This window comes from Takifugu rubripes, chromosome 11 (assembly GCF_901000725.2).
Source record: "Takifugu rubripes chromosome 11, fTakRub1.2, whole genome shotgun sequence".
NCBI lineage: Eukaryota > Metazoa > Chordata > Actinopteri > Tetraodontiformes > Tetraodontidae > Takifugu > Takifugu rubripes.
Genome location: NC_042295.1, coordinates 12,257,906 through 12,282,607, shown reverse-complemented (window position 1 = coordinate 12,282,607; position 24,702 = coordinate 12,257,906). Strand labels below are relative to the sequence as shown.

The 24,702-nt window shown below is 42.7% G+C and overlaps 1 protein-coding gene across 9 annotated transcripts in view; it reads right to left on the bottom strand.

Annotated features, from left to right (window-relative positions):
- frya (furry homolog a (Drosophila)) overlaps nucleotides 1–19,626 on the bottom strand; it is a 38,541-nt gene extending 18,915 nt beyond the window's left edge. For 3 of the 9 annotated variants that reach the window (XM_029844281.1, XM_029844283.1, XM_011608581.2), the window contains exons 1-12: nucleotides 12,332–12,781; nucleotides 6,121–6,320; nucleotides 4,151–4,204; nucleotides 3,278–3,417; nucleotides 2,659–2,749; nucleotides 2,346–2,425; nucleotides 2,187–2,267; nucleotides 1,449–1,617; nucleotides 1,086–1,178; nucleotides 903–1,001; nucleotides 440–541; nucleotides 100–203 (exon numbers count right to left, since the gene is read on the bottom strand). In XM_029844281.1, the coding sequence (XP_029700141.1) occupies nucleotides 100–203; nucleotides 440–541; nucleotides 903–1,001; nucleotides 1,086–1,178; nucleotides 1,449–1,617; nucleotides 2,187–2,267; nucleotides 2,346–2,425; nucleotides 2,659–2,749; nucleotides 3,278–3,417; nucleotides 4,151–4,204; nucleotides 6,121–6,320; nucleotides 12,332–12,674 (1,556 nt within the window). In that variant the 5' untranslated portion in view covers nucleotides 12,675–12,781. Of the gene's footprint in view, nucleotides 1–99; nucleotides 204–439; nucleotides 542–902; nucleotides 1,002–1,085; nucleotides 1,179–1,448; nucleotides 1,618–2,186; nucleotides 2,268–2,345; nucleotides 2,426–2,658; nucleotides 2,750–3,277; nucleotides 3,418–4,150; nucleotides 4,205–6,120; nucleotides 6,321–7,223; nucleotides 7,887–9,763; nucleotides 10,397–12,331; nucleotides 12,783–19,502 lie in introns of those variants that run through there. The other 6 variants (XM_029844282.1, XM_029844284.1, XM_029844288.1 and 3 more) reach the window with 5 other exon arrangements.
- Between the last annotated feature and the right edge of the window lie 5,076 nt (nucleotides 19,627–24,702).

Below are 24,702 nucleotides of genomic sequence, written 5' to 3'. Positions count from 1 at the left end.
ATTTATACTTTGATTCTTTTATTTAGTCACAACAGCAAATAAACCCATATAACACATATAATGATTTTGTTGTTTTTCATTCGATTCATCATGATTTACCTCTGCGTTGCAGTGTTGCTTTCACACTTGATTCTGACCATGTAAACCCACAACAATCGATAGAGGGATTCAAGTGCAACGCGAGCCATTTTAGGGTCTCGACTCTGTGAAGAGATTACATTAGAAATTGCTGCAAAAAAGATGTGACAAAAGAGTAAAAGCACTTAATCGCCCCAGAAAATAAGGTTTAATGTCCTCCACTATATAAAGCTGTTAGAAAGAGCTTTTAGATACAATATTCTCTATATTCTGGTCCCAACATTGTAAGAATACTCTAAAAATTATGCAGTAAAAATAGGCAGACAGCAATGTCACACAGCAAGCGTTCTTATTATATTACCTTCAGATTTGAGAGGCAGTTGTTAAGGAAAACATGCCATCTGTTGAGGAAGAACTGTTTCTGGCTGACACACAGTAGGCAAGTCACCAGAGGATAAAATGCCTGAAAGTAGAACACTCAACATTTAGAGCTCTTATATCATATCATATCATATATATAGCATTCCCATAACAGCATTGTAACAACTATTTTGATTTACACCCTTCAAATAAACTATTTCAGGATTATGTGACTGTCTCTGCACTATCAAGTGAATTTAATCGAGCATGAGTCAAATGTAAACAGTGTTTACAGGGCAGGGTGGATATACACTTTTACGCTTGGTATTATACTTGGAAAGGGCAGCATGTCTCCCCTATTTCTGGATCTGAAAATGAGAACGGCAGGAAAACATTGCGACCAGAGTGTCAAAGTGATGAGTAAAAAACACCAAGAATGCCAAACATCTGCTTGCATAACTCACCAGTGAGTGTTTCTTCCTGGACGACAAGTCCAGGGTTGTGTCGTATAAGCTGTCCACGAAGTTCCTCAGGCACGGCACATTCACCTCGTTCTTCACAGCCTGGGAAGACACAAAGCGATTTTATCAACTTCTCTTTTAAAGTAAATGATCACGAACGATTGCATAGTGTATGAAATGACATACTGCTGCAACAGGAACCAGAATTTCAACAAAGAGTCCAGCCAAAGCATGTTTGATGTCCTTATCCTTGACTTCCAGGAAATATTGGGCACATTCCTGTTGAAAAGAATGCAGACAAGAGTTCAACATTCAGCATAAAACATAATTTATATTGTATATGTATCTCTGAAATTCCACTCTTCCCCCTGCAGGCTTATGAGACGATGTTCCTGAAAATAGTATCTTAAACTACATTATACACCGATAAGTGGCATTTAATGAAATCTATGGTGAGGAGTTGGAAACACTTAAACAATCATATTAAGCTAACCCAGTGCAAAAGCATGATAATATCATTTCTGACCTATTCCAAGGACTCTGCTATACCTGCATGAACTGAAAGGAAGCTTCAAAATCTTCAACGGGATACATCTTGATTCGGAAAAACTTGAGCCCCATGATGAGACTAATGGTGCTCTGGACCACGGCTGGACTCTGCTCTTTCTGCCGCAGCTCCTTTAGCTCAGTCAGAAACTTCTTTTTCACAGCAGGAAACCTGAAAAAATATAAGATTCTGATGTGACTCTGGGAGCGTGACTTCTAAAAATACCATCCCCTCATCGTAATCTCAAAATGCAGACATGAGCGGTGCTGTTCATCTAGAAGCTGATCCCTCGCCCCAAATTGACCCAGTGATAGGATTCTTCGGCTGCTAAATATAACTGCTAATTCATCATGGGGGCTCGTGCAAGCATCTCTTAACCTCTGCTTCAGTGCCCGAACTGATCAAATCATGACTTAAAAAAAAAGAACCTGTAGTGTGGAATAAAGCAGAGTTTTGTTTGGAAAGGATGAATGTGTGCAGCGTGCTCAGCAACCATATCTCTGTGACGTGATCTGCTCTGCTACCATGATCTGAAACAGACATCAATTTCCAGTCCAAGTTTGGTGTGAAGGAAACCTGTCCGCAAGCTAGTCATCTGACGCTTCCAGTCTCACGAACGGGGAGTTGCGAGGAATGGTAATCACACCAAAACCCAGCAGAGCGGAGCAGGGGACGGTGACCTAACAGCTTTACAACAAAAATATCCAAATATATGAGACTGTACGGTATTTGCCACTTACTTGGACTGAGCCAATACTCCAATGACTTCAGCATACAGGTCTGCTACAGTGTGCATGTTGCCAGTGTTTGGACCATGATACCTACACAATAACACAATAAGTCTTGAAGAAGGATCAGGTTACACCAAAGGGAGCAGTGTAGAGCCAGACAGAGCTTACCCCTCTTTGTATCTAAAGTGCTTAAAGGCTAAAGTAATGACTTCATTGACCAAGCTATCCAGGACTGGGTGGAGCGGAATCTAGATAAGAGACAAGAGACAGCCGAATAAACATCCACAAATGAGTGAATTTACCAGAAGGAGCAGGTTCCTTCAATCATTTACAATCATTGTTGTGTGTTGTGTTTCCAAAGGCGATGATTATCAGTCAGGTTTGATAAGATGTGTTAGCATTCACCTGCTAATCATTGCCATTATCTGTTGGGTTCAATGTGAGCAGCACTGAGAAGTTTAATGTAGACCGAAGATCTCACCTGTTTCAAAACTTCAATAAGCACAAGAGAGAAGATGAAGTCGATGGCCAAATCTCTCCTTTCAAGTAAATAATCTCTCTGCTGTTCATCACTATTACAAAAAAAGAAAAGATAAGAGTCAATCTCAAAAAAAATAAAAAGCCACTCAGTATTACGAAACAGCCAAAATGGTTGCTTTATGCCTGGTACAGCTTTTCACCAGATTCCTGATGTCAGATTAACCATTTATGCACCATGTTTAAGTCTGATTAAGAGCAATGGCCATCAGGAACAACTGCACCAGCTCCACAGGCAAGAAAAAACAGCCTCTCCTCATCAACATTCCCACCTCCATGTCTCATGTTAGCTGCAGCCTTTTTGGCACCAAAACTTTCTGCTGCTCGCCCGTGATCGGAAGCAGCATTCGGCATGGCTTAAAGTTTTTGTCACAAACACTCAAAAGAGTGAATCTGAGCTGCAATAGCTATTCTGGAGCCACGTTGTGGCAATAAAAGCATGATATCATCATGCAAAATGTTCAAAGAAGCAGAAAACTGTACTGTTACAGTCTCAGATGACCCATCATTACTCAGATTAACACATGTGCTGATGATTCTTTGTGATGAATTTCCTGACTCACTTTTTGGACTTGGTGTTCGCTCTCGGTCTGTACTCGTGCACATCCTCTTCCAGTCCATTCTGTCTTTTGTACCAGTCAAACAAAGTGCGCAGGATGGAGGGGAGACAGTACTCAGCCAAAGAGCTCATGGTGCTTATCAGCTGTGGGAGTCAGACGTACAGCACAGTTAACATACCAGAGGGAGAGATAACCATCGGTGCTTCCTGTGTTTATGCGAACGCCAATTTAAACCCCAAAATCTAATTGCAGCCGAGTCTGCATTTGATTTTAAACCTGAGTGCATTTGAAGAATGCACATGATGAAATAAGCACATTTTAATAGAATCTCTAGAGCTGCAATAAAGGATGGAGAGCAAACGAAAGGGGGTTCTGGCCCTAATGCAACTCTACTGACTGCTAATGGGCCGGTCTCCCTTGGTTTTGGGGGAAAGAGAGAAAAAGGAAGGAATGGGTGGGATGGGTTGGGCGCACAGGAAGGGTGGGGACTCTGGTCGGGCCAGGGGAACACAGCGGACCCTTCATTCAGCACCGGGGCTGGAGAAGAATCCCCGCTCTGTGCGGCTGTTTGAATGGCCTCACGCAGCAGCACAAACACACCCCTGTGGCTGGGACAGGGCCTTCTGTGTCGAGCTGCAGACCTGCTGGACACACCTAACACAGACCCAGAGCCAGCGTTTAAGGTAAACACCCCGTCCTTCACTGGATCTGAAAGGTCTTTATGAGGACGCGAGAGGCTTTCACTGCCTTCGGCTCTTTTAATGTCGCGGTGACAACTTCAATTTTCAATCTTTCACAACCACAAACTGTTATGTCATCATTTCGCCACAGTTTTGAATAAATTTTGAACATTTGGCCACACTTTTTTTCACTTACTTGGTCAAAATGAGGATCTTCTCCTCTCTGGAGTGACTTTGTTAATGGCTTTTCCTGAAATCAAACAGAAAATATGATTCGTGATTCTGTCGGCTCTGTCACATATGTAGGAGGGGTATTTCTGCCCTCAATGTCCAGCAAATGAGAGAAACATCAGTCAGTGACTTGCTGGGCAGGAACAGGCAGTCAGGATCATCATGACAGCGGGCTTCATTACAGGATTCTATCATCTGAGACATAAAAGGGCCAAAGGGAGGGGCTCGGATCCAGGATACGCACCCAGGCCGGCACACAGAAGCAGGCATCTCAATATAACAAACCTGGGACTTTATTATCCAAATATAGCAACTCCACAACCCCTGCAGTGCTGCTGTTCATCGTCAGCCTGATAAATGAATCAATTAAAATTGCAAACAAGAAAGTTCTGTTTGCATCTACCGCACCCTGCTCCCGCACGCATCCCACAGATAAATACCGTCTTGTTTATGCAGGTGACAACGGCTCAATCTGAAGTGCAAACACGTCGTTTAGAGGATGCCGACTTCTGGAGTCCATCCAAAGAAAATATCGCACCTCTTTTTGATGTGGACCGAGTTCACATAAACCATGATTCATGCAACGTTCGTCCCTGTTGCTGTTTGTTTGGACGACTTGGGCGAAGATGGTGGATTCGGTTAAACAAGTTCACCTCAATAATGAGGATGAAGGGGAGAAACAACTGTCCGCCACTACACACACAACAGGATGCAATTACTCAGCCAGCCTTCCACTTAGAGGAAAAACAAACACACATCCTCCCTGCTGTCCTCAGGGGGGGAGTTACGCTGAATCAGGGGCTTGCACACTCTCCCCGTGGTAATTAACACTTCCCTGCAGACCGGAGCTACTCACTAACTCACAAGCTTCTTGTAAATCACAAGCCTTTAACTGGAGATGGCCATCCACTCCTAAATATGTCAGCAAGTTATTAGATTAAACATCTTGCATGTATCCGCTACTGCAGAGAGAAATAAATATTTTCAGCTCTTTAGCAGCTGGGCTTTATCACATAATTAGAGTGTGTGATTTTATTACAACTATGCACTTTCACTGGTAATTTACTGGCGCTCACGCTGACAGACAGGCACCCTACACCGTCTGCCTGACTGTCTGAGTTATTTATGATGGCTGCTGCTGGTGCTGCTGGCCAGCATCGACCTTTACTGCACAAGAAGCAGCTCCTAATAATATACAGTGAAAAAAATAAAAAAGGCAAAATCAATCAAGATGAAACCGGCAAAGTATACAAATTTACAAAAAGCAAACGAAATAGGCATTTCATTGAGCTGTGATCATAAATTGTGATGTTTATTTAAAAGGATGAGGGCCATATGACAAGGCTGCTCCAACAGCCAAACCTCATTAGCAGGAAATTCTCCTGCAACACAATATAAACAGCTTATGTCAGTTAGCTTTCTTGCTTCCTGTCACTTTTAGCAACAATTTAGAGCAATATTGCAGTTTCCACTGCAATATTGTTTCTTGGAAAGCTCCTCATCTAAACAGGGTTGTTTTTCTATTCGTTAATCTTGTCACTTCTCAGTTCTACTACATTACTGTGGCTGTGACCACTTATAACCACTAGACCCCACAAAAACACATACACTAAAACAGATAAAATTCCAAATGTATATTTAAAGTTGACGCAGTGCTGTGTTGATGATGTGTAATGTAGAAAAACACATCTTTCATTCCCGCAATAACACACTAATATAAGATATTTGGGCCTGTCTGGCCTTAAAGGGGTTCACAACCTGAGGGTCAGGAAACACACGTAGGGTCACTGGATAGATAAAAGCAAATCAGATAAGACTATCAGGGAAGGGAAGTTTTGTTGTCTTAGCCACGCTAATTATTCACATGTTTAACCATAACTGTATTTAGCAGTGACAGCCAATCCGCAGAGAGGAGACACCCCTCTCCAGACTCACCAGCGGTTCAGCCATGATGATACGGATCTTGCGCTCCGATGCCGTGGTGAAGTTGGCAAACAGGCTCTTGAGGACGTACTCCCCGGGTTTGCTCTCCGGGTCAATGCTGATGGGTATCATGGCTGGGGGACCCTTCTCTCCCTGAGGACAGCAGACTGGAGGGACCGGGGGTTTGCTGTATCCGTTCCCCACGGGCGAGGCTACAGAAGCAGCATGCAAGAAAAAAAAAAAAAAAAACGAGAGAGAGAAAGAAAAACAAGATGGAAAACAGCTCTGTTGGGTCAAACACTGACAAATCGCACACGGGACAGGCTGAGCCACAGACAAATTAGCCAATACAGAATTACTGAGACGTTTCCAAACATGGACATAAAGTTCCCAACATGTTGAACATTCCTGAGAGAGACTGTCCAAAGGGCACCAGCTTGCCCTGGGTCTGCTCTTTCTTTCCTAGTGCAACACCAAACAGAGCGTGTAGAAATGAAAACACCACAGCCGCGAGCGGGTGTTTTCCTTTTGTAGCCAAGATGTCATGAACCGTCAAGGGGATCTAAACTCCTGTGCACAGGGCCACCCTCGATACCACGTGGACAGTATGCTCATCGGACGACTGGACTGCAGTTAAAGTTTACCCACAGCGTCACGCTCTGCTGCTTTCTGACACAAAAGTGCTAAATATAGTGCGGCCCAGCACACAAACATCTCATTAAAACCGTGACATTTTTATTCAGCCTGTAACTCTACAACCTGAGTGCATGCCACAAAATCGGTGAAACAGCCTTATTTTCTGCAGCTACCTATTAGCTGAGTGGTTGAGTAAGTTAAGAAATACGAAGAAAAGATCTTCTTGTCGAGAAGAAAGTTCCACCTTATACTTGGTCTGTTGTCACTAAACATTGATCAGCCCACATTTTTCCTGTGTTTTGCTCAAATATAAACACAAACATTGCCATATTTCTGGGAGACTACAAATAGAGGCTTTCCAAAAACATTTGTCACTTTTTGTGTCTTTACGTTAAAAAAAAACCAACAGGAACTTGGTTTTAGAAATGCTTAAAATCATGCTGTGACACCAGGAAGTCCTCCCACACCACCGCACCTACCGAGGCCCTTAATGAAGCTGATGACACTGGCCTTACTCCAACACACAGCCATCCCATCCATGGTTTTAAAGGAGGAATATTGTGTCCAGATTTGTCCCGAATCCCGACAAAAGCTTGCTAGTACGATCCGCCACCCAAGTCCAGGACTTGAGCCTCAGCTGGCTCAGTCCACCTGGGCATAGTTTCCGTGGTGCGCTGAGCCAAAGGCGGGTGCGTGTGTTTTAAAAAGTGGGAGTAGTGTTTGCCGGATCTCACACACTCGCTTACTGTCTGCACTGCGCCTGCTACAGCCCCCCTTGTGACCAGTCGGTGCCGTCCAAGAGTGAAGGTCAGGCAGGAATTTTTAGCTGAGGCACGGCAGTGTGGTGTGGTCCAACATGCTATGGAGGCATAGTTGTGGGACTATTTTTATCCCTGGGGATCAGTCTATGACGAAGCAGCCCTCCCCTTTCCTTCAACCAGGGTGGCACAAGCCACTGTCCCCCATGTTATAAACATTATTTTAGACCACAAAGGACCATTTTAGTTACACAATATCCAATTTGACTTAACTCGTCGAACGCAACATTCAAACTTAAATCTATTTGTTGTCTTTAAATGGACAATAATGGGGCAAAGACAGTAACCAGTACACATAATAAACTGTTGCTGTTGCCGTGGGCGTTGTTCACAGTTTCAGAAATGACATGTGACCCTGTAAACAAGGAGCTCGGGCACAGTGCGCATTACATCATCAGAGTGCTGGAAACACCCTGAGCATGGTGGTGCTTCTCCAGAGGACAATGCACACACACACACACACACACACACACACACACACACATACACACACACATATAAAGGAAGATGAAGGACTTTCCCTACGGAATCCGCATAAGCCATTGTGTCGGTTGGTTGATTTGTGAACAGTGTGGGTGGGTTTTCAGATCCGACTGACCTCCAAAAATAGATCCGAAACTCCAGTATCTCCATTGCCAATTCCAACAGACCTTTGGGGGCATTGTCTCCCACTGCTGTCAGAAACATTGACTGTGCATTTTTCAGAGTGGGTCACGCTGGCCCAGTATTTACAGCACAGTACATGAAAAACTGTGTAAAATAGCTGGAACATAATGAGCCAAGGTCATAAAATTTCCATATTTAAATTAAATATGATTATTATCTAGTCTTGACACGGGAGCTGAGCACCGTAAAAGAGCAGCAGAAGCTACATTATAAGAACGACACTATTGATTAAAAAAAAAAAAAATCCTGCATCCCTACTGTTCAGCTCAGGATTAAAGCAGAATTTCTCAAATTATGTTCCCACTTTGGAACATGACACATCATATGCAAAGCAGAGAGCTTAAAATGCGTGACATAATTGATTTGATGGTCATATTTAACGTCTTAGTAAATGAATGGCCACTAAATGCACATCAGATTAACGATCAGATTTCCCGCCGTCCACCTGCTCCTCTGATTGGCTGACAGCTCACTGGCCTTCAGGCACACACCATGCTGCAGACAGCCGCTGTTGCATTACAGCAGGGCCACATTGATTTATGCGTAAATGTCTGAGGGGGCCTACAGTCTGTTTACTCTGCACTTACAGTGCAAAAACATGAGAAAAGGGGGAAAACACACAGCCGTGTTTTCATCTGAGGGACTCCAAAAATCCCTCAATCATTGTCACCTGTTAAAAAAGGGAAGCTGAGATGTTCTATTAACTGCAGCATCTGCCCTTCTCTTGTGACTCTTGTGTAAACAGGAGGACAATAATTTCATTATTTAATGAAAACGTTATATCTGCGCAGCAGTAGGTCTCTGTTGACAGGGCAAAATGATAGCCTTTATCAGGCCACAGAACCACTCTGAGGATTATGCAACATTATCAGGAGATGGCTCACTGGTTAATGTATGATGAAGGTCAGCACGTTCTACTGTAATAGTTTACATTTAGATCTTATAAATATATAAAGGGTTCTAATTCACTGGCATTTGCTTTAGCTTTTACTGTAACGATGAATCCATAATATGGATTTGATTGCAGGTGTTTCATAAAGATGCCATTTACTGGTCAGGAAGTGGCTTCTTTTTCTTTCTGTTTTACATCCAAAGGAATCTCATATCCTGCTGTAGACGGACATCCCAAGCTGGCCTCATGGGCCTCATGGAAGCTGGAGGAGCTCTGGACAGAATATGCAACAGCGCAGAACCCCCACTAATCCTATTAGAGCTATTTAGACTGTATCACAGACTAGAGTAAAATAAGACTTGTGTATAAACTTATGGTGCACGGTATGATCTAAGTGATAATTCTGTAGGTTACTGCAGTAAAATGCACAGCAGTTACTGTAATTCTCCGATTGTACGTGAAGAACTGTCAAATTAAAAGTGGGATGCTTATTAGTTTGCAGCAGAACCGACTGCAAGAAGCAACAGCACACTCTTATCACAGTTTATGACAGGACAGCGGGGCTATGACTTCAGGCTCCCGGGGGAGCTGCAGCCCGGTCAGCTGAGCACAAGATCCACAACGAGTCTAACTATCTACTCACAGCTGCTCCACGATTTCAGCAAAGACTTGATGCTGATTTCAAAGAAGCCCGAGTCCTGCTGGCTGGCCATGGCTGCAGCTTCCTGCTTGTAGTCCTCCCGTCGGCTGTGTTTCCCTCCAACAGCAGCAGCAACAGCTGATCTGGGATCAGCAGGTAGCTCCTGCTGTCACCTCTCTATGACCGTGACGCACACAGTGCTGTGCTGACGAGATCCTGTGAAAGCACGCTAGTGCTGCTTTACCCCTCCTCCGTGTCCTGTCCTTGGCTTGCAGCTCTCGCTCTCTGTCTCTCTGCCTCTCTCTCTCAAAGCTGTGGCAGTGAGCGGGCAGCATTCGGGCTCCCTTTAAATAACTGCGTTGAGGCTGAGAGTGCAGAAGCAATCCTCTTACCAGAGTGCAGTTAATAATAACCACTGTTTGTCTGCATGCAAGGCCTGATAGCGACGGTAGTGCTGGGCCTGTTCATCTTCCAGCACGACCGGGAGCATCTGACAGCTCCCCACCATTGAGAGAGAAGACGAAGAACCTCAGAAACATGACGCACTGCACGTGGGAAATGAACAACATCTTGAAAAGTAGTTCAATGACAATGAGGGCAAACAGTTGAGATTAAGCGCACACACAGGATGAGAGCTGTGGTTTACTTTTGGCTTTTAACCGGAACCTGTAGCCTGCATGCAACAGCAATAACAAAAGCAAAGGCTTTTTCTGGTTATCTTTGAATATTTGTTTTATTCCTGAGCATCTTTATGTCCTAACTAATACAGCAGCCAAAGAGTCACTGCTGCATCTGCATGACAACTATTGAAAAATGAACTTTTGTCAAAGTGAAGTGCCAATTTAGCACATTTTTTTTAAAACTCTGTGCGTGTAGGTTTGAAAACTGATCAATCCAAAATCCATGTCCAATTCCTAACATGATTTGAGATTTGAGTCAGGACACATGCATGATTTTATCCCAATATTTATATTATTGGCTCTCTGATTTTGTCAATTCCTTCGAATGTATATTCCACAAATGTCAGTGTAGAAACACATGCATGTGGTCAGCCATATGGACCCTTCTTCAAACCCCCTCCTCCTCTTTGAGCTCTCAGCATAATCCTGACAGAACTCTGCCTCTCCATCAAGTGACGGCCACTTGACCTTCATTACATAAGACGTGCTGCGACGGAGAAGCTGCCGGTGGATTGTAAACACAAATTCCGGCAGTTTGCACGTTCGCTCGGCACTGCGAAGCTGTGGCTTCGCCAAAGTTGCTCTGGACATTTGGTTTTACGCACCGTGACACAGAGGACAGCCTGTTTGTGTGTGTTCCCACCTTCTTTTCCACAGCAGTCACTTTATTTTAGCAGTGCTAAATAAACCACCTTGCACAAAAGTTCTGTTGTGACGTGTGCCAACACACACACACACACACACACACACACCCACACACACACACTCAGGAGTATAACGTAATCTGTGAAAGTTTTTTTGTTGGGTTTCTGTTTGTCTTTGCAACATTCAGTCTATAAATATCTGAACTGTCAGAAAATGATTGCAGCAATGCTAATATATGTTGTCTCATCCCTGACAAACGAGACCACTAAAAAACATAAACATTGGAGCTTATAATCACGGCAAATCTGGTTAATTATGGACAATTGCTCAGACTGTTGTGGATACAGCAACTACCGGTACGCTTGAGTGCTGAAACAAACTATAATGTTTTTTTTACCTTTAGACTGAAACGATTTGAACTTATTATCTGGTCAGTCTGACTTGTCCAGTGAGAGGCCTTCGGAGGGGCAAAGGATTATGCAATTCCCCTGCTGAAAAGGTCCACATTTATGGGCGCTGAGGCTCCTAAACTGTTAAACGTCAGCGACTGAGCAATGGAAAGGTGCCTCATGATCATAGCATAAGAATGTAACTTGTCAGTATTTAAATAAAAATAAAAACAGCCTCTTAGGGGAAACTGCAGTATGTTAATATTGCATTTATAACACAGAAGCCTTTCATGCTCCCATCACAATCTGCATATCTGTTGCCAGACACTGAAGTAAAACACTGACAGTCCTCCGGCAGCCTGGACAGGATCCATCCACTCCAGGAATACTCACAGAACCAGAAGCTCTCTTTAATCTGAACTGAATTTGTAAAATTTCAACAATTCCGAAGTAAACAAAGAGTAAATGTGGTTTCCCTTAATGAAGTCCTGAGTGGGTGAAGGGCTCTGACACATTTAGGACTTATTAAAAGCATTATCAGGCTCTGATGAAGGTCAGGAATGTGAGGCATGCCTGTCGACTTCAGCCATCTTTGTGATAATCACTCTCAAACACTTGACTCCCTCATACTCTTCCTCATGGCGCCCAGGCAGCCCCAATGTCTCTCATTAATTTTCCCCCCCTCCCAACATTTGGCTCAAATATATCAAAACATTTGTGCCACATCCATCATTTCTACATGAGACACAAATGGCGAAAAAAAAGAAAAAGTTCTTTCCTGAGGTGACATTTTAGGAAATAGAAAAAAAAATCTCAGGGTGATCGTTACAGCTGTGTGGAATCAAAGTGACACCTACTTTCAAGAATGGTGGGCCTCTTCTTGTGGCGCATCTTTTTAAACTTCCCTCTGAAGTCCCTGGGTGGGAAAGGTTCCAGGGGTAAGCTGGCGATGCGCCCCAGGACAACCTCGTCCAGAACCTCAGAGCAGTCCGTCTCGCTCTCTGTCATGTCTCTCACGGCTCGCTCGCCTAAGGACGTGTCGGATGGCAGGGAGCCCACTGCTATTTCTCTCATTCTTCCATCTGAAACGGTGCCAGTCTCCCCCTCTTTTGGTTTAAATGTGCTGTTTAATCTCCCCTCTTTCCCTCGCAGGAGCAGGACCGTGCGGTGATGCAGCCAACGCTGTCTGCTGATGTGCATTAACCTCTGCACTTGTCAGGGCAGTTCAGCAAGTTACAGTAACATTCATGAATTGGGCAGGTATTAGATTACTAATTCAGCCCCTCCTCTTTTCAGCAAAAGGAAAAAAAAAGGCAAGAGGCAGAGAAGAGGGGGCAAAGTCATAACTCAGGGAGGGAGGAGGGAGGGCGAAAGAGGCCGCTCTGACAGCAACAACATCCCCGCCTACTGTATGCCCACGAGGCATTCCTGAATAAATATCCTGTATTTGTCTTGGAGTCAGCTCATCACAGTCCAAACAGATATGACTCGCCCCTGGCACTTCTAATAAGACACAAACTCATTAAAAAAAATAAAAAATGAAGCATTCAAAGCCTCCCGCGGATAGCTGAGCTATGACTGACAGATAACTTCGGAAGGTCTTCGGCGCTTCCGCTCCTCCACTTCTGAGGCCAGTTCTTTAAAGTGGCGAAGGAAACGAGGGAGAGGTGTGAAATCAGTAGGAAATCCGCAGAAACAGTCACACAGCCTGCAGCTTATGCTCCATTTAATTCTTTTTTAACTACTGAAGCAAACACTGACTGGACACACCTACCACATGAACCAGTTTTTCCAAGTCTGACCTACATCAGCAACACAAACACGCTGTGCATGTAGATGAAGTGAAGGCGTTTTTCTGTTTTTAGGAGAAAAGCATGGTTGGGGTCACCAGCATGTATGGCCCTTTATTTTAAGGAATTGGAGAATAATGTTGCCAAAATCTTAAAAAAAGATGAGGAAGACCACATAACAGGGGCCCCTGGCCGCACATTTTTCTCGAACAAGCCGAGTAGTAATTTCACTTTTCGGGCACGTGACAAAAGAGGGAGAAAAAAAGTTAGCCTAAAGAATGTCTGTTGGGAGGAATGCTTCTGGAGCAGCAAATAAAAGTGCCAAAAACAAAGAGCCACGTTCCACATGCTACTTCCAGCCTCAATAACAATTAGCTATAAACTGGTTCAACCTGAAAGCGTCACTCATGGTGGTGGTGAAAGTCACAGTTTGTTAATGATATTCACAAACTAGAGCTATGAGTATTGCTGTCATACCGTGAGCTCTTCATGACATTAGATCTGATATGACTTCTGACAGATCAACCCCAATAAGCTTCATGGAGCATCATAAAAAACAAAACAAGGCATTCTTATATAAAAACCCAACTGAAAGTGAAATCACTTCATTCACTGTAGCCATGAATAGACTCTTTGACACTATTGTGCCACCATATGAATTAGTTATAATGATAAACATTAACTTTTAGCCGAATTGACTGTGTCATTGAGATGCACTTCCTGGTGACATGAACGAAGTAATGAGGACATATGAATCCAAGTTTTCATTACTAAGTAATGACCTCTGTCAAAGTAAAGACCTTGTGAGGAGCATCAATAGTAACGGGGCTCCCTCTGGTGTTCATTTACAATAAATTCACATAAACGGTCGCTTGCTGGGTCAATTAGTGACCTGACTAAGAAATAAGCTGCCATCCGGATACGTCACTTCTCATGCAAATGGAACCCTCTAAACTTTATTTATGCCCTTATTTTATCAGCCTGTTTTAAAACAAAGTTTGCTTTGGCTTGGCTAATTTTTTTTGTCACTTAAACAGATTATTTTTTATCACGCTAATGTCAGGTTTGGAGACGCTGAATTCAACGCCCCCTGGTGGACATACCGGTCTGTTTCCATGGTGAGACACGTTTACGTTTGAAGAAGGAAGGCAGAAGAGGACCTGATGAATAATTGAGAGGCGTCAGACACTATAGTCAGACAGTTGGACAGCTGATTCCACCCCCACGCAACAGGTAGGCGAGGACACACAGAACAGAGGGAACAGATGGTATGTAGGCGCAGGAACCTGTTATGTAACACGTGTGAAGGCACTGCTGAAGAACATGTCATTGATGTGTTTCTGAGATGCAATGCTTCAGGTTTGAATAAAATATTGCTGTGTTTTGCATATTTTATATGGCCGGGGTGATGGATGATTGCCCGTTGTTTCGCCCCGACCTTTACTGGCTGCCTCAGAGCTCAGCATGGGCACTGACAAGGTGTTAGCCGGAGTGCACCAGCACCTGTTGGAGGCTCCACCAGCCCATTATCTACCTGTGGTGGGGGGAGATCCATCCTGAACAGACACACGGCTCCAGTTGCAGAGAGGCGATTGGGTTCTGTTCATTAGATCTCACGAGAGCATTACAAGTTTGCCCGAATGACTGGCAGCTTTGTTCAAGTTGGTGTTTGTGAGAGTTTAAAAATAGCTCTGTTCTGTTTATTCAGCTTTGGTGGAAACCAAAATAAGAACAAATCCATGGAAATGATGACGCCGGAGTGTGTCAGCAACATCTCAAATTTACACTGTTAGAAAAAGACCGTCGTTTTTACAGGAAAACGCTGGCAGCTGGGGTTACCAGAGAATTCCTGTAAAAAAACCAACAGGACAGTAAATAAATTTACAAAGAAAATATGTAAATGGTTTTACAGTGAATGCCAAGGCTGAACTGTTAATTCTACAAAAAAAATCTATCAATTTCATGGATCATTGTTGTATATAAATAGATCATTTCCTGTACTTTTTACATGTAACTACTTATTATGCGTCAATAAATTGTAAAATTAACGTGGAACTACCAGGCAAAAACGATTTAAACTGGTAGAACAACAGTAAAACTTTGCATGTTAAATGGAGCTGTTCTGTATATTATACATACAAGCTACTCATTATATGCAGTAGCTGTATGTTTTAATAATCAGTTTAAAATGATTAGAACTACACCAAAAAAATGCAAAAATACATCATGATAAAAGACAAGAGAATATCACTTTTAGGAAATTTATTGAACAGCCTTTGTGATTAGTTGCAAACAATTAGATTCATTTTTTCAAAATATAGAGCATGCAAAGAAGTTGGGGCCCAGGGTTGTGTTGCTGGTTTCTTCCTGCAGTGGGGTGGAGGAGCCACTCATCAGCCACGGCTGGCGCCGCAGGCAGACGCACCTGCGGGCTCTCTTCAATCTACCATGCTATTTACCATGCTATCTTCCCTGCTTGTTCGAGGTCTCCATGTCGTCTGCTGGATCTGTGAATGTGCAGAATCGGACTCCTGAGATTCCTGCAGTCCAGGAGGACTGCCTTTGTGTCCTTGGTGTCTTCCCGGCACGGTCGAGGTCCCTGTGCCGTCCGCAGGACCGGTGAACGTTCGCAGGTCCAGCAGACGACATGGAGACCTCGAACAAGCAGGGAAGACGCAAGGGAAACAGGCAGAACAAAGCATCAAAGCCACAACACACAGGAGTTCTGTCCTTAAATGGCACGGTAGATTGAAGAGAGCCCGCAGGTGCGTCTGCATGCGGCGCCAGCCGTGGCTGATGAGTGGCTCCTCCAAGCAACTGCAGGAAGAAACCAGCAACACAACCCTGGACCCCAACACAAAGAACTTTCAAGCATTGGCTCTTTTTAACTGCTGAACAGACAGCGTTACAGGTCATACTTTATCTGTGTTATTTTTTGCTAGAACATATTCTATTTGAGTAATTGAAGATAGACAAGATTTTTACAATACTGTGGAACATTGTTGGATAACAAGGACAACAAGCAGGTGCCAGACCCTCTTCATAGAAAGTTACAAAATGCACCTTTAAAAACTTGCATGTTGTACATTTAACAAAGTGAAAATTAACAGCACCTCGTCTCTAGCAGTCAATAGAGTCCTTGTTTAGCCTTCACGCCACTCATGATCAGCGAGATCCTGCATCAGGGTCAGAACTCGAGGGTTCACGTTGAGACGACGCTTTGAGTTTTTATTCTCTACTTTGGTTCCTTTTTCTGGGTTTATCAAGAAAAAACACCTGTAGAATAAAAGCATATAAAAACATATTAAGCATTTTAATGAGTTAAAAGAAGACTACAGGAATGAATGAATACACACATCCATATATAAACAAACAGTCTGAGTCTGGGTCCGAGCCAAGACTCAAAGTCATATCAAAACCAATGCTGCACCCAGAGCCAAGGCCGAGAATCAGACCCACACCAAGACCAGGTGTGATTACGGCTCTTAGTCTGGGTCTGACTCTTGGCCTTGGCTCTGGGTGCAGTCCGGACTCCAGGTCCCAGGAAATGTTTACTCACCTTTGAAGAAACTCCAGTGTAGAAGCCAGCTCAGATGGATAATGGATGTTGAAACAGTAGTAGCTCCCAAACATTAGCCACAATGCAGAAATGAAGGAAGAGATGTTTGTGTTGACAAGGTTCCGATCCAGACTCAGCATGTACCTTGTTGAGGAATAGCAGGACTGGCCTATAATTTAACAGGTTATATTAATAAGTGTGTGGTGGTCATAACTCAGTCACTCACATAACAAATTCAGACACATATGCAAGAGACTTACCACAGACAATAATAGTGGGTGTCAGAGGCACCTGCCCTAGCTCAACCTCTTCTGCCAGACATGTATCATCTACATGGAAGAACATGGGCTCCTCCTTCTCGTCAAAGTAGCTGAGCAGAAGCAGCAGCATCTCCTTCACATCTTCTGAGCAGCCACTCTGCTGTCACCGCATCCTCTGAAGCCTTGCATAAGTCTGATGGAATCTCTTGCGGACACAAACTGTGGTCAAGTAGTTGAGAAGCCTTTTCCCCTTCAAATCCATTCTTTATGATTCCTACACATGTGAGAAGTAAATGTGGATTTTTTTGTAAAAACGTGCTTACAACCACTTACTGGACATGACACAGACCTGCCTTCGCCAATGTGATCCTTTAAGTGTGACACTAGCTCTTTCACTGTTTGAAAATGGCGGACACACAATGAAACCGCACATTTTAAATCCGCAACAACAGAAACAGCTTGTGGCTCAAGTATATTGTGCACACGGTAAAAATGGCCCTTGAAAGCCGAGTAAGTAGTAAAGGTTTTATTACAGTTGGCGCCAACACATTCAAAAAGACAGCGTGGCTCATTCCTATGCACTCTGCAATGTTGCACATAGCATCTTAACGTAACCAATTTCTTTTTACAAAAGACACAGGTGATCATTTTTAAAATTTCAAGTGTTTGTCTGTCTCTTTCTGCTTAATAATTACGAACTGATGTACTGAAATATGGAGAATTGCTAACTTAAGCCATTTGCTATTAGCACACATTTTTGCTAGGTCTCCCAAAGAAAGTAAGAAAACTTACCGTGCAAACCTTAGACTTTCCAATTGCGCAGTCACTATAGACCCTGCAAAATCTTGTATGTAGTGTGTCGATTTTTAGTAAAATCTTTTGAAATGAAAAATTTCTGCGATTTCTGCTCTGTTCCGACCCGTTCACGAGTGGTGTCAGTTGTGTCCGTCAACGAGGAGCTCGCGCCTTTTCACGTCTTTCCATTATTATCCAATCAGAGACGAGCGTAACCCGCGCAATTTTAAACTCAAAAATAGAAGTATCGGAAGGAGGCGGCTTTATTGCCCAGGTATCAGCCTCTGGAGAGAGGCGCTGTTAGGTCGATTAGCCAGTGATGACGATGCACTGCCCATTACGAGTACAGTATTATGAATATTGTACCGGTATTGGCTTTCTATTTGAATTATCATATAAATAAATATTATTATATAAATAATAATAAAAATAATTATTGTTGTTGTTATTGTTGCTGTTATTATTATTAACATCAATAATAATAATGGGCTGTAATGCATTCAAATTTAAAGACAAAAAATATATAAAGCAAGGGTTAAGATTGAACAGTACAATAGGCTACTAAAAACAATGTCATTATACGTTTATATTTTTTAAAAATATAAATAGATAGGCAGTAAACGGTTTCACGTTACAATGAAATTTTGTGTGAAATCACATTTGGTTGACCTCAATTAACATAATTTCATTAATGTTAAAAGGAATAATTTTGATAAAAGAACAAACTTGTGAAGGGAATAACATATAGTTTTTGTATTTTAAAAAAAAAAAAAGACTAAAACAATAGTTTTTGCAATATTTGCACGTCAATTTATCAAAGTTGCTTTGTTATGAGTATTGCAGTATTTCCCGGTTTCTTTTACCAATATTTGTAATTTTAACAAATAAATTCCATTTAAATCACATATTGTTGTAGTAAATCTAACAAAAAATTCTGTTTAATAGTTTACAAAATTTCACAGTGATTTAAACAAAAAATATATGTATTTGGGTTTACAAGATTTTTTTGTAGGGATTTTACAATGTTTTTATGTACATTTCACGGTCTTTTTTTAGAGTGTATGACATGTCCTGAGAAAAGTGTGAAAATGCAGAGATCTCTTTCATCTTGTTTTAAGGGTCTTTCTTATGATTATTACATATTATTAATAAATACAGTGGATTCATAATTAAGGTGAGTTAATCCACAAAAGACTAAAATGCATAAAGCACTACCTTTTTTCCTATCAAAAACGAAATAAATTCAATATGGCTTAAATAATTAACTTAACCTACTTTCTCTGTTACACGTCGAATTTGGCTGCATTTGTAGACATTTATTTCTGTGCTGCGGCCTCCTTTTTAGCGTATTTCTTTCCAACAGATTGCTACGGTAACATATAAACCCTGGCACCATTTTAAAACCTGACTCGGGTTTCAGTCAATAAACCTCGCACACACGCACTAAACGAAGCTCCAAACCACCAATAATCTGTTTGGGGCTTCCCCTGTCAAGACACCAGTAACATCACGCATGAACTCCCAACTTTCTGATTCGGATGTCTTGAAGAACTTCGGTTCGGTTACCTGTCTTTTCTACGAAGACCGCGGCAGGAGCTCAGCGCATCGCTGTTAGAGTAAATACCTTTGACAGGAGCTGCAGATGCGCCCTCACTGCTGTCTCCAGCATGCGAAGTCAGTCCAACTTTGAGCTCCAGCGTCACTCCAGGCGATCCACTTGTTCAGACGCACTTTCTGCTCTCCATCAGCCCTGCAGGGACAGACTCCTCCTCCTCCTCCTCCTCCACCACCAGCGCATCTAACGTCCTCCTGAATAATAAAAAACATGGCGAGGAGAGATGTCCTTCTGCAGAATGCCCGAGGAGCTGCTTCAGGGAGCGCGTCCGCGCACACGCGCGCACCTGCTGCTCTGTGGTTAGTTGCACAAACTGGATCACAATCACAGCCCAGGAATGACAATAATACACATAAATAATCCTAAAAACATGCCCCAGTGACCCAGGCTGTGACCAAATATGCTGAAATTTTAAAGCTATTCTCTAATGAAATTATTATGGTATAATATCTCATCTTGTCCTCTTAACCACTTAATCCCTTTTGGGGGTCACAGGGAAGGTACACAATGACCCTGGATGGGTCATCAGTTTATCGCAGGGCCCTATTTGAGGATTTGTGGGTTCGGTACCTTGCTCCAGGGTACCTTGGCAGTGCTCTGAAGTTGTTGTTGTCTGCACTGGGGCTCCAGCCAAGAACCCTCCCCTTCTCAGCCCAGTTCCCAACAGACTGAGCTACCACTGCCCATATGGGATATTGTGAATTATGGATATAAGTAAATGTGTTACAAGAATACAATGCAGTGATAAAAAGATAAAAAGAAGAGGAAAAATAATCAAATAAAGTCACGAGCACAGATCTATAACAACATACTACTACTACTACTACTACTACTACTACTACTACTACTACTACTACTTCTACTACTACTACTACTACTACTACTACTACTACTACTACTACTACTACTACTAATAATAATAATAATAATAATAATAATAATAATAATAATAGTAGTAGTAGTAGTAGTAGTACAAAGAAGAAGAAAGATGAAGAAGGGGAACAAAATCTGAAAGTGTACTTCCGGTGAAAATAAATTTATATAGTTCCAGCAGAGGGCGACAGAGAACACGACTTAATGTACCTGAAAAGTCAAAGAATAGTTGCATGAAAGGGAGAAAATTTAGAATAATAGCAAAGACAAACGCGAAAAATGTATCGGTCAATTCAAGAGTAAACCCACACTACTATTACAACTACTACTGCTACTGCTACTGCTGCTGCTACTACTACTACTACTACTACTACTACTACTACTACTACTACTACTACTACTACAAATAATCTCTGATTAAAGTCTGATGAGATCAGACAGCACCAAACACTAAAGCTGATTAGTAGAGCTTTGAAAAATGAAAGACCTGGAATGAAATGTGAGTTCAAACTCAACTGAACAAAAAAACGGAAAGGATGTGTTTTCAAACCTGTTACGCTGCACACGCACACAAAATAGATGAACAGTCACTCAGCCAGTGTAGAAGGGAGAGTTTATGAGGCCTGTGACAGTCTGATGGTTGTTATGGAGGAGCTTAAAGCACCAGGAGGACGCTGCTGCGGCTGCTGCAAGCAGATACCCTGACAGAGATGGATGAAATTCACCGGGTAGCCATCAACCCTTCTGTAAAGTTGCTGTGCTGAGAACCGAGAGCTTCTGATTCCAGGTGATGGAACACCCGGGAGCTCTGTCCGTCACGGAACAACAGCATTACAGACGTGCGGATGACAGCGGAGAGCCACAGTGCTGGTTTTAGGGGGCACCTGTCCCAGAACACCAAAGAAAATCAAGCACTCACATTGAATTTAAACCGAGCTACAGATTTATTTTTCCCTTCACAAGTGAATGTTTCTGGCACTACTTCATGCTTCTGCTCCAGCTATGAGGGGAGCCATTAACAAAGACAGTTGAACAGCTCAGCGCCGCTCTGCTAATGTGAGACGGCGGCCACTTTTCTGTTTCTTCTCAACTGGGGATGAAAGAGCACGGGGACGACTGTGAGTGCAACACCCCGATGCACTTGCAGGTACTTATCAGCTCAGAAAAGGCCACACACCAATTAAAAAGCGATTGCACAGACCACTCGTGAAAGCCGTGACCCACACAGACATGAGAAATCACATTAGTCTACTTCAAAGGAAGCTTCTCTTTCTTTTATTGTGTGTGTGTGTGGGTGGGTGTGTGGGTTGCCTTTTGACATTTTCTAGGGCCATTCGCTGGAAGCTGACATTCCAGTATTTGGTGATTTTGTGCAATAATATAAAATAAGTCCTAAATATGGCACACAGCTTGTCTCTGACTGATGATTTCAAGTAATTTGTTAAACATTTCTCTAGCCTCAGTGCCACAAATGGACCCGATTTGTTGATAGGCCCAGCAGGCCGAACCGCAAGGTGGACAAAAACTCAAGGGAGCTGAGCAATGAGGGACTAAAAGTTTGTCGGGTTGATGAATGAACTGCTGCGTTCCTTCGTATTTGAGATATCATCGATTAAACAGTGACATGAAAGCAGATAAGAGGGTAGAATATGAATGAGCGTCATTGTGTCATTGGGACAATCGCTGACAATGTTGTGAATTGTGCGTTTGAAAATACGATGACGGCGGATATAAAGGAGAAAGGCCACGTGGACAACCCCAGAGATTTATGCTTGTTTTTATGTCTGAAAAAACAGCTGCACTCTCTGATTAATGCCTGCTAGCCCATTCCAAAGTGCCCGAGATTCCACACATTTTGTATAAAACCTCGCCGGTATAATGACGACGTTCTCCAATCTCTGAAGCCTTTTGAAAGCCTCGCTTAGCGAGCTGACAGCTCTGAGTGGCAGCGGGGGAAATTATAGGTTCTAGCCAGAATTTATGTAAGGCTGCATAAAGCATGCTAATGCTGGCTAGCCCTGGCAAAAGATAGTGCACTGATAATAGCAACAAAAGATACAGAAAAAAGGACTTCCACTGTACAAATAACTATTCCTGGTGTTTTACCAATATTACAGAGTCTTGTTTTTTTTCTTTTTACTCTAGTCTACCTCAGTTATTATGGGCACCATGGCAGAGGCACGTGTAGAGTGCATCTGCACATCAGAAAAGTAAAAATTCTGTGAATTGCAATGGAACTGTGGAAAGCAAAACCTGCCTTCCATATTAATTTTCTTCTCTTTCACATCTGTGGTCAGGGGTTAAATTCTCATCGGCCATAAATTTACATAGAGAGGCCAAGGAACACAAAATGCGTGAAACTGAGAGAGAAAACACAGTTTATTATTCAGGCAGAATTGGACGAGGTGCAAACCCGGAGTCGACACAAAGCCACAATTACGAATTTTCATGCACAGCTGCTCACATGCTGCACTGCTCTGCTCAGTGCAGCCAAGGTGGCATTAATGGGTTTCTCTTTCTACTTTAGCTTTGGCGGGGATGCCTACGGACACAGCAATGGAGTGTGACCCGATGCGTTCGGGTACATTTCTGCCGCTGGCATTTCAGCTCGCAGCTTTTGGCGCTGCGCCTCAATCTTTAAGTTGCTCTTATTACATTGTCCGTACGTTGCTGTGATGGATCTGTTCAATCTTCATCTTTTCTACTGGTAACTGTGGACATTGTTAAAGATATGAGCCAGGGGGCATCAAACTATTGATGCAATCTTATTTAAGGGGTGATTAGACGCATTAAAAAGGCATTTCAGGCTAATTGGTTCTCTATAGTTTTAACCGGAACAACAAACATGAGAGATAATAAAACGCTGCCTCTTCTCTGCTGTCAAGCTTATGTGATTACTTTAAATTAATATGACCCTTTGTCCATTGGGGGTGTAATTGCTCCATGTGTAAAACAGTCTGTCATCATTGTTCCACTGCTATAATACAGATTTTCTTCACCGTGCTGCATGGATTTATAGAGAAAACCCTAAAAGCAGCTGCCACGTCTGTGGATATGAAAAGCATCAATCTCACAAGGAAAAGTGCATCATTTCCATGGAACTGATGCTCCAATGCATCATCCTCTTTATGCCTGATATGAATCCGTCCTCCTCTGTTAATATCCACGAAAGAAGAGGCAACAATCTGCCAAAAGCCTGCTGCTTGTTTTTATTGCTCAGTCAAGGGGGCGCTGCATTAAAACCAGTTCGCTTCCAAACGATTTTATCAAACATCTTTGCCTCTGTAATAAAAAAGAGGGAACTAATAACTTTTGAACCATTCAGAGACTCAAGGAAGCCAACCAATTTTCTCGCACGTGCAAAAACCTCGCCTGCACCCCATTTTATCCACCATTCGCCCATGTCTCATCTGCTGTAACGTCCCTCTGGAGACCACTCTATTGGATCCAGGAGATCTCCTGCACACTTTGTGGACACCGACAGATCCAGCGGCCTCGCTTACAAATTGAAAGCGTGAAGGGCAACGACATCGACTCGTTTAATATCGCCCTTTTGTGTTTTACAGCAATCTGTCTCGCGTAACTGCATTGGACAGCTTCAATTAAAGCCTCTCTGGGCGACAATAAATCTTTAACACAGGCCTAATTAAAAGCAATAATCAGAGAGAGATATTTGCCCAGAAGCACATTATTCCAATTAGGCTCACAGATTCCAAAATAGTCTAAATGTTGCAGAGGATGAAATGATTCTGTCATGGTTGTCATGTGTCAAGAGCTGGGGGGGAAATAGGAGGCTTTTACTTGGAGCCACTTTACCCCATGTGTGGGTGTTATAGTGTGAGTATATGATACGGATACGGAGATACGGATATAGAAATTTCTTTTTGTGGAGTTCTGTCAGGATTCCCTGCTGCTCTATTTGCATAATGTCTTAGTTCCAGAAGGGTAGAGTGATGCTGACGATGATGATGATGATGATAGTTCCATAATAATAATAATGATAATAGAGACACAAAACCTTTAAAGTAGAAGTCACAATAGAATAAAAACCTGTAAAGACGGAACAAACTATCCATTAACTGCAACCACGCAACATTCCAGATGTGGAAGAGTGAGCTGGCTCATGGCGCCCACATCTACAGTCCAGGGTGGAACTAAACGTGTGGAAAACAGGACCTGATAAATTACAACAGGGAGGAAAATAATGTTTTCAATATTCATTCTACACATTTACTGTGAGGAACTAATCAATGCAGGCTATTAAACAGATGTCCTGGGTGGAATTCAGTTAAGTCAATAAAAAAATAAATAAGAGAATGTATTTTATTTTAGTTAA